Source organism: Ruditapes philippinarum, unplaced genomic scaffold (genome assembly GCF_026571515.1).
Source record: "Ruditapes philippinarum isolate M1 unplaced genomic scaffold, ASM2657151v2 ctg189_1_1_1_1, whole genome shotgun sequence".
NCBI lineage: Eukaryota > Metazoa > Mollusca > Bivalvia > Venerida > Veneridae > Ruditapes > Ruditapes philippinarum.
Genome location: NW_026860350.1, coordinates 163,163 through 173,906, shown reverse-complemented (window position 1 = coordinate 173,906; position 10,744 = coordinate 163,163). Strand labels below are relative to the sequence as shown.

Here is a 10,744-nt window from a genome sequence, read left to right as displayed (position 1 = left end):
ACTAACATACTTCGCTAACTTTGCCTCAGTTATATTGGGTTTAAAACCGCCAACATAAAACCGTTTAGTTCGGCGGCGGACATACTGCAAGAAATCTTCGATGCCGTTTTTTTTAACCTACCTGTGTCTCTGAAGCTTTTTTTTGTCTTCAATACAACTGTTGACAGAATTTTCTAAATGACAACTGCATTGGACACAACCTTTTTTATTCAAAATAACAGACTTACATGATTTATGTGCAAATTTCTGTAGTGATCTTGTCTAGAATTTTCTTACTATAAAGTACATTAGAACATTTATGTCAAGTAGTATACAGGGCAATAAGGATAAGACAATAATCCATTTTTTCATTATTTATTCACCACATTAGTGTAGACAACAAATAGATGGAGAAAACTTGTCTACTTACATATACAGATGGGCTGGTGTAAAAACAATATCTCTACATAGAAATAGCATTTAAACTATCTAACAACCTAAGTTCAATTAGGGAATACAGGTGTCATAGCCACTTATACCACCAGTTTTATCCAGCATTACTGTATTTCCTCTTTTAAGAAAACATTTGTCTTTCCGGACGCATTAAAAAAATAACCATGATATAAGTATGTCCCCAATCTCCTCCCAGTGAAATTTATTTTACTGCAATTACTTATTTTAAATATTTTTGTCAATATATTTTCTGAAATAAAGCATTAAAAGAAATTTTGCTTGTATAACATTTGTGAGGAATATTAACAAAATCAAGATAAAAAAAGGAAAACAATAAGCTGATTTCATTTATATTAACATATTGCTTACAAGAATAAAAACGGTAAAATATTTAAATATTTTGTAACTACATTTTGGTATATCCACTGGTAGTTCCCTAAATGCCCATATAAAAGCCCACAGTTTATACAGTATGTTGTTATATAGAAGTTTAAGCCAACAGAAAAAACTGTCACGAGGATTTACATGTTATGATGAACACTTCTTACAGTAAATTCTTTAAGGTAAATTCTTCCTTATGTTTTATAATTATATAAAATAAATGCTGATCTTAAGAACATTTTACTTCTAAATCAACATTTGACAAAAAAGTACTAGTTTTTCCGTTTAATAATAGTAAAATTAAATCACCAAAGTAATGGGTCTTTTTAAACATGTAAAATGTTCATATTTTACGTGGAATTTCAATGATATTATTATAAAAACTTATAACTAGACCTTTCAGTTATATTATATATTAAAACTTCAACATTTTGTTTTATAGAAATGAATATATTACACTATCAGTTGTAGAAGTAACATTTTAGTTTAACATTTCACTACTTTAATTTCAGTTTGATTCCTTTTCTTAAACTGAAATCAAAATATTTCATTATTCCATATAAATTTCTGTAGTCGCTTTGAATGCTTACACTCAGTATTGTTCATGAAGAATTATCTACCATTACAAGTCATTGTAGAATCTTACTCTATTCTAGTGATTTTGATTTGTTAGGTAAAAATGAATGATTGGTGAGAACAAATTATGATTGAGAGATGATTAATGATGACAATAGTTAAAAATCTTATCACTGCACTACAACAACATGTCATATTTCAAACAATTATAGTTGTTAATTGGATTCTGCAGATCACTTTTTTATTTTGTTACATTAAAATTCTAGGGTGAATACCTATTATCTAGATAAACATATTCAAAATGTCAAATATATTATAAAAATTTCACCTAGTTATGTCAGTTTCTGATAAAGATTTTATCTCAATTATGAAGTATAAATTATGATTTATGATCAATTAACAGTATGTCTGTACTTTAAGATAACAATTTACTGGTATTCATTAAAAGTACACAGGTATTACAACATTATCTGATGGTTTACATATAATAACATTTTCAAATATGAACACAAAAGAAAAGATGTTTAAAATAATTTAAACAATGATTTTTCACCTATAAATAAAACCGAGAAAGACATTGCAAAAAATGTTTTGCTAGTCTCTATTACACAACAGTGTATTACATATCTTTTCATTCAAATCTATGCATACATGATGCATCTTTGTTACTGAGTATTCCAGCTCCCTAGTTAGCCTCCATTTCCTGTTCCTGGTATTCCCCATATTGCCCCTCTTCCTGTTCGGCCTGACCTCCGCTACCGTTATTATAAACTCCCCCGTATTCACCATCATCAAATGGCTCTTCTTTAATTTCTGGCTCAGTGTATTCTCCCGGTTCACCATCTATAAATTCACAATCAATGACAATGTTAGAAACTTACTTTTTGTTGTTGTTTTTCTTTTTCAATTATAGCATGCTTGTTATATATAAAAATATTGTATATTATAATATCTTTGTAAGTTGAATCTCAAATTAAATTAAAAAATTTTTGATAACCTATCAAAAGATGTTCAAGAAGTTTTCAAAATAATCATAAACATAAAAATTTCAGCATTTTTTTCATCTGTGTTGTTAATCATTTGACTAAATACAAGCAATCATTACTGTTCTTGTAATTATGTTGAGGTACATATGGAAGATCCTTTTGGCGAATATGTAGCCTCTTTAAATAAAGCTTTTATTTTTATTATTATTATCCAAATCAGTTCTTATTATTTGTACATCAAATTATTTTCTAAAGATTCCACCAATGTTTCAAGTTTGAACACAATTACCTCCACCACCTTGTTCATCTGTGGGTTCTTCCTTCGGTTTTCTATCACGGCTTCTACTCCTCTTGCGTTTACGATCCCTATCCTTAGATCTGCTTCGTTTCTTGCTGCGATCTCGGTCACGTGATCGACTTCTTCTAGATCGCTTCTTTCTATCTCCCTTATCTTTATCCTTATCCTTCTCTTTTTCGTCTTCCTCGCCACCTGAAACATTCATTATTCCAAATGTAGTCCACAATTTTACCAATGAATCAAAAAGCCATTATTCTAAAACTTGTTTGGTAATAATAAGCCATCAGATATAGTCGTACGAAGTCTTAACTTTGATATACAATTATTATCTGCAGATAAATGAATTTCAAATCAGCAATTATACAACATAATATTACATAATATTCTGTCATAATATTAGTTTAAGATTATTTAGCTTCAAGTATAATAAACTGTGTAAGGTATAAGTCTTATCTGGACTGAAAACAAAGTATATATGTCACAAACCTTCTTTGTCCCTCTTCTTGTCTCGACTTCTACTTCTCCTCCTCCTATCACGATCCCTCTCTCTCGACTTTGATCTACGTCTTCGCTCCGGTCGTTCTCTTTCCCGCTCCGCAGGTCTCTCACGTTCTGTATCCCTCTCTCGATCTCGGAAGCCTTCATTTCGGCTGCCATAGTCGTCTCTTCCAGAGAATCGAGTGTTTTCCTCAGGGCCACCTTTTCTTGTACCACCAAGACCACCACCTGTTGAAACAGTAATTTTGAAAATAAATTCTAGTCAAAAGCTTTCTTTTCTTCTGTGATCCCTAATAATATTCATCATATTTGTTGTCACTGAACTATTTGTTTTGTGAGTTTTAGTACATAAGCAATAAACAACTGTTTGTGAAAAATATTTCTGTCTTTTTATCACTTCTAGACTTTTATTTGCTTTATTTTCATTTTTTTTGCACTGAAGTGAAAATTCTTTGAATCCTATTTTATGAAAGGATGTCTATTATTTTTCTTGAGTCAATGTAATTTTTAAATTGGAATTTTCTCAAAGCTTACCCAATCTTCTTGGTCGCCACCCCTTGACGGTGCGCCCTCTCTCGACATCTACCAACACCCTACGACCATCAATCTTCTTACCATCAGCATGTTTATATGCCGCTAGATACAGGGGAGGGAAAATAGTCAAGTTTTATATGGTGTTCAATTTATGCCTCTATTACCTCAACATCAATAACATCTATAACAGCCAAGTTGTATTAAACCCACAGTCACATTATCAAAGCATGTATTACCATTATGCTGTGATAATGGAGGATATATTTCTAAAGTGCCAAAATTACCTATTAAATTTTCATTTTCCTGAATTACAATCAAAGTAAAAATGAGTTGTATTCTGTTTTCCAAATCACTCCTCAATAATTTAATCCAAATGTCAGTGATGCTCCTAAAAGTCATTAAACATTGGAAATAAAAGAAATTTCCTAAATGTGCAAATAAAGAAGTAAAACCTGTAATATGTCAAGCCTAAAATAAAATACTCCAAATACATGGCCACTTTACAAAAATGTGATTTTTGTTTTATTAAAAGTAGCATCAAGAAACCAAAAGCCCTAAAATTAATCACTTAGTACTTTAATTTGGCAATTAATTTGTGCAAGATTTTATGGTATACAGGTTTTACTCAACATTATAAAATAAAATTTAAAATTGAAACAATTCTTGAAAACTGTGCCTGAAAATCATCAACTGTAAAATTCCATAACAACTGTCATAGAAACTAAATACATGATTTGAGACAATCCTTGATTATCAAATTTTCGTTTCCATAGAAACAATATCAAGGATTTCTCAATACTTACCCTGAAAAAAAGAAAAGCTTTTAAATATTAATTTTTCTAGAGTGTAAACAATTCAAAAGTGTCCCAAAATTCACATCTGCTGAAATTTTTGCTTTTTTTGAAGTGTGTTTGGTGATTTATTTTAAAACAGGAGGGTTAGTTAAAATAAATCTTTTTATTATATATTTAAGGGGTTTTTGTACAGAATGAATCTTCTGTGCTATGTATCAAAGAAAGATAACATCAATAATACATAACAAAAGAAAAACTTACACCTTAACCTACCCAACGGTTTCCTTAAAACATGGAACATTTTCCATCATTCAGATAGCAAATAACATTGCTCTAGAGCACTGCTCTCGGGGGTTTATATTTCCATTGCAGCATGGGTCGTCGATAAAGATCCACAACGGATCAACCCAGCTTACCTGATTTTGTTTTTAATATGTAAATTTTATTTTACTTTCCCCCCAATAGTTTGAAAACCTTAAAATATCAGAAAGATTTAAGATTTTTGTGTCATACCCCTTACACGGTATGATGTTCGATTAAAATAATACTTTAACATGTACGTTTTAAGCGATAATCTTTTTAAATTTTACTTATATCGAATGTTTGTTTTATAACTTGTTTTAACTGACTGATTTTTATTTAACTGTTTAAATCCCCAAGCTTACCACTGGTATACAAACCCTAATTCTTGTGATATATTTTGAGCAGAAAATCGGGACAAATTCGTTACTGAATGGCGGACCTTCATTTTGCACTCTGAAGCAAAAATAATAATAGAAATATTAGTCCGGTTCTAAATCATTCTAAATTAAACAGTTTCAATTTTACTTAATGCACTTACCAAATTTATTCCCCAAAACTTACCAATTCCATATTTCCCTTTACTTAAAACATCCCTAACATAAAATTTGTTTTTTTCTTCTTTACTTACCAAAAATTTACAACATTGTTTAAAAACACTTACCAGCTTGATTAAACCAAAATTTAACTTAACAAACATTAATTCCCATCCCCCCAATAAAACCTTTAACCATATTTCTTACCATAGATTCCAAGATTATTGTTTTTTGTTTGTTTTTGGATGAAAAAGATGAAGGACACATTTTAGGACTTACCACTCCTTATTTTTGCTTCATTTACCTGTGCATTACACCGTCAGTAACTAATATTCATAACTATAAAGGTAACAAAGTAAGGGATATGTATGCATTCAAAAACATCAAATTAGTTCATCACAGAATTTTCATATACATAAAGACGTAACAAAGTATATGTGTTTTAATTTACTTTTAATATCCTGAATTAATCATTTCATATCTGAACAATAATAATGCATGCACAAAATCATGACTAGTTCAACAAATATTTTAATTCAAAATAAACAAAAATGTTAACTTGTACAAATATTAACAATTTATAATTAATAAATAATCAACCATTGAGTTATAAATTTTATAAAGTTTTTAAATACATCTTTGAAAGTTATTATTTCCAAGAAATCTGTTTTCATTTATTGTTTCTAGCTATTATATTAAAATTTTAAATCAAAATTTGAAGGGAAAAAAAAATCATAATTTTAAATCATCACAGTTTGTATTTCTACAGGGTATAATGTTAGTTTCTCTTTATAATTTCAAGTTTAATTTCTCTTTAATGATTTCAAGTATTTTATTATTTTATTAATACATTTCAGCATTGTTAAAATAACAGATCAGTTATTGCTTCATAACTTTCTAAACTTCTACAATAGCTGGTATTTCCCTTTGGCAATATAATATTTGAACTGCCTATGGCTTAATAATGAAGTCAGACATGCAAGAAAACCTGTCTAGTGTGACCAGACATAATATTGATGGCTGTTTAATACGTAATTATTTGAAATTTGAAAGTGAAATTTCCTTAACCCTGCTGGAACTGGTACTAAGTAATTAACATTTGTCATCAGTATAGAGCCAGGCTAGTCAGCAAATTCCATACAATTTTGACCAGGCTCTATATATACTGGTTCTTTAATGTCCTCACAATTGCTAACAGACAGTTCTTAATTAGAAGCTAGGAAAATTCATTACATATTAAATATAGCCAGTTTAAAACATGACAATCCAGTATTAAACATTCAGCTGGCTAAGAGTAAAACATTAAATTCAATAGCAAGACAAATCTCTTGTATACTTGTTTATCACTAAGCTTAAAGGGATTTTTTGTTTTTTCTTAAATGGAAATTCTATGTATTAATTAATACTCATTTTTTGTGATAATCTTTTATAATATAATTTCATGTATCATTAATATTGGGAATTACAGTTTCTGGCAGGTAAACTAGATTATATCTATGTACTTTTATCCATTATTTCCCCTCAGTCTCTAAAGTAATATGTGGTAAACCTGATACAATCTAATAAATACGTAAATTATTGTTTTCCTCATTATTTATTCAAATTACCTCAACGCATCCAAGCAACCAATTTACAGTATGTTATAGAAGTTAGAAGTTATCCTGATGTTGTTTACACATCTACCAGACATGGCTAATACACTGCATCATACATCTATATATTTCTATTTTATTGTTTATTTTTAATGATGTTATAGTGATTCAATCCATTCACCCACCCACTATTTCACCCACCCATTATTATTATACACTTAACTAATGTCAGTTTCATAATATAGTAGAGAGGAAATAACACAAGAAATCATCAACACAGGAATTTCAAATGTCCAACATTTTGATTTATCATACAGATACTTTAGGAACATTTTCAGTTATTTTCATCCCATCTCCAGGTATACCATTACAAACATACTTGCAAATAAACATGAGTTAACAATGATTAACAGAAATGTTTGTTTTATAAAAGGAGATGAAGCACAAAGCCATTGCTTTTGGATACTTTTATCACTTTTACAAAGGGAAGTAATTCTAGACCAGCACAGTGTGAGATAGGGAGATAACCAAAAAAGGGGGATAATTAATGGATCTTAATAAATTGTGCAATGGATAACATTGAAATTCAACATATCATTTTTACAGAAATTACAAGACACTAGTTAACCATTAATTAGAAGGGGGAAATCATCAGAAAGGAGGAGATAATCATTAGAAGGGGGATATCATAAGAAATGAGGAGATAATCATTAGAAGGGGGTAATCATAAGAAATGGGGAGATAATCATTAGAATGGGGAAAATTATCAGAAATGGGGAGATAATCAATAAGAGATGAGGACATACCAAAATTGCAACAATTTAGTTTTTATCTTGTTACAAGGTCTGGCAGCAAAAACCACCATTAATCAGTTCTTGTAGAAGAAATGTATAATTAGAACAGAAGGTTATTTCCGAGGTTTAATGATATAATTACATGTTGTAATGTAAATACTTCATCTAGAGTAGAGCTAAATACCTTGATTGATAATAAAAACTATTCTAACCCTCTCATTAACATCACAAGAGCTAAACAGCATTTCCTACAAGAAAAAAAAAACATGTAAAACCCCCCAGTATCGGTATCTGTTTTGGCTGCACTCTCAGGCTTTCCATTTGATTGCAAGTAAAAAATTCTCTACACTGAGTAAACAAAATAATAAACATATGGAAACTTGACAACTTCATTCATATTAAAAAGGTGTGAAGGAAAAACATTCTTTACCTTTATCTTGCTGAAGGATTTAGTTAACCAAACACCAAGTCAATTATTCATATTTCTTTACAAGATCAAACAATGTTTTTTTGGATAGCAACTGATTCAAAATGGTGTACTCTGTGCAAGTTCACCATCATAATTTATTGTAATTATGAAACAAGTGTTTGAAAACATGTCTTTCAGGAGGGCATTTTATTACATTCAGCAGGTAGAGATGGTTACATGAGTTAGCTAGTGTATCCATAACATTTACAAAACACCCTGTTAATTGTTTATACACATGGAATATAGAATACTTCAATAATAAAAACATATTTCGGAATTATATCACATGATGTTTGAGGTGGAGTTTGCTTCGTGTTCCCAGCATACTCATTCTGACCAGCAGGTATGTAACACTTTATATTTCTTTAAATACAACACACATCATGACACTGAATACATTTCAAACCTCATACTTAAAACTGAAGTTAAAGTATGTTATTCTTTCCGATAGGACAGTAAATAAGTTATGCAAGACTATTACATTTCAAATTCATCCATTTCAGGTGTCCAGTAAAAAAAAAAATTTTTTTAAAGTTTCTAGCTAAAAATTTCAAAATTTATCATCTATATAATATTTTCAGCCTTAAAATATTTTTATTCTAAGAACATTTTCATAAAATGTTTCTATAATCTTTAGGGGAAAATATCAAGATATGTATTGATTGAACATGTAACAGTACAGACCATTATCAGACAGCATGTATGTACCGTACCGTCTGACCATGGTCTGCACTGGTCACATAGGTAGAATCAGTCACTCCCAGCAGGGTGTAGGTTAAGTACAATGACCAAACCAAGAACTATAGACAACAGTATAATGCCTTGTCACACTGTACAGAATGTGCCCACCAGTCTTGTCTGACAATTTTGCTTTCAGCTAAACTATTGTCTTTTTACAATAATTTTTTGAAAAACTCACCAGAATAAGACAAGGATCTAGATTATTTATCACTAATTGAGACTAATTTAGATGGCACAGCTAAATTATTATGACCAATTTAGATATTGTTATATACTATTTTAACTTATTTATACGATAACAAACTAAATTTATACGGTTTGAAGCATTTTACCTTAACTGTTGAATTATAAAAAATGTAAGTAGTAAATCCAATGAGAAAAAAAACCTTATCAAAACCATTTTTTTAACATTTCCCCCAATTTTTTTTTATCTCCTCAGTTTATTTTTTATGTTACACTTTTTGGATACAGGAACTATGTTCTTGCTTTTTTCTCTCTCTATTTTTTTCACCATCTGATAAATGAAAGAATGAACAAAGCTCATCTGGAGCCAAGACTTCAGTCAGAGCTCAGTAGGTACTACAATAAAATTAAACAGTTAGGCAGTAACAACGCCCTATAAAACAAATATCTTAAATTGTGCTGCATTTAAGAAAACATTAAAATGAAGAAAGGCAACAGCATAAAGGCATTTAGGAGAAACATTTAGTTGTGTGTGTTGTTTTTTATCTTTTCAAATTGACATAAATACAATTTACACACAGCATCAATTTCAATTTAATTGATATAGTCAGCAAAAGCACCATTATGGTAATCTCTGATAGTTAAGAAATTTGTAACATCAACTTTAAAAATTTACCAGGTCCAGATCAAACCAACCTATAACTAACCTTTAGTTTTAGGACAACATTTAATTTAACATTTTGCTCTGTGAACCCACCATGAATTTGAGACCAAGTGTCAACTTGCCCATTCTTGCTGTTAAAAAAGAGCTTAATACTAATTGAGCAAATCTTTATAATGATTTCTTCTCAAAATCAATTGTCACCTTGATTTTTACAGGCCAAAAATGTAGACAAGTCAACCTTGTGTTGTTGTTAAAATATCCAAAATACTGACCAATACATGATGACCAACCACCCTAGAATCTGAACATAAGACCACCTATTATGTACTGGTACATCATTCCATTATAGGTAACAATTTAGCAGATATATACAGGTAAAACTAAATCTTAAAGAGTTTTATAATAGATGGAGGTATATTAACTCAAGTAGTGTAAAACATTAAAATGTTATTTTATTGCTATATTAATCAAAACAGTTTAAATAGACAATTAAGGGGTCTTCACTATTTACAATTAGTATTTCTTCAATAAACCTTAATTTTATAAAAATTTCAATTTCAAATGAAGATTTTATAAAGATACCAAACAACCGATAAATTTTATCTGTAAATTTCGTTATAAAATATCATTTTAATTTTATTATAAAATATCATTTTAAAACAAAGCTTATTCAGTTAATAATGATAATGGTCAGGGCACCATGTCTTTTAACTGTAAAGAAGCTCAAGCAAGCCCAGTAACAAAATCCTTTACAGCTTTAATAATAAAGCTTTGCTTGAAAACATAACCAGTCAAATATTTGCCATTCTAGACCACCTCTTTTAGACTGGTTCCATTGCTCCAAACATTTTCCAGAACATTCTTTGATTTGGAGCATGATTTCTGTTTTTGTGATTCGGTGAACAATTAAAAATAATGTACTAAAATTGACAAGGTTCAGAAATAATCAAACACCTGTAAAGATTT

At 29.7% G+C, this 10,744-nt stretch overlaps 2 protein-coding genes across 2 annotated transcripts in view; one reads left to right on the top strand and one right to left on the bottom strand.

Annotated features, from left to right (window-relative positions):
* Positions 1-338: 338 nt before the first annotated feature.
* Positions 339-10,744, bottom strand: part of LOC132759743 (U1 small nuclear ribonucleoprotein 70 kDa-like) — an 87,844-nt gene continuing 77,438 nt past the window's right edge. The window contains exons 7-10 of the mRNA XM_060751570.1: positions 3,706-3,807; positions 3,160-3,399; positions 2,665-2,865; positions 339-2,232 (exon numbers count right to left, since the gene is read on the bottom strand). Coding sequence (XP_060607553.1) covers positions 2,075-2,232; positions 2,665-2,865; positions 3,160-3,399; positions 3,706-3,807 — 701 coding nt within the window. The 3' untranslated portion in view covers positions 339-2,074. The remainder of the gene's footprint in view (positions 2,233-2,664; positions 2,866-3,159; positions 3,400-3,705; positions 3,808-10,744) is intronic.
* LOC132759742 (potassium voltage-gated channel protein Shaker-like) overlaps positions 8,393-10,744 on the top strand; it is a 112,412-nt gene continuing 110,060 nt past the window's right edge. Inside the window, exon 1 of the mRNA XM_060751568.1 lies at positions 8,393-8,533. Coding sequence (XP_060607551.1) covers positions 8,477-8,533 — 57 coding nt within the window. The 5' untranslated portion in view covers positions 8,393-8,476. The remainder of the gene's footprint in view (positions 8,534-10,744) is intronic.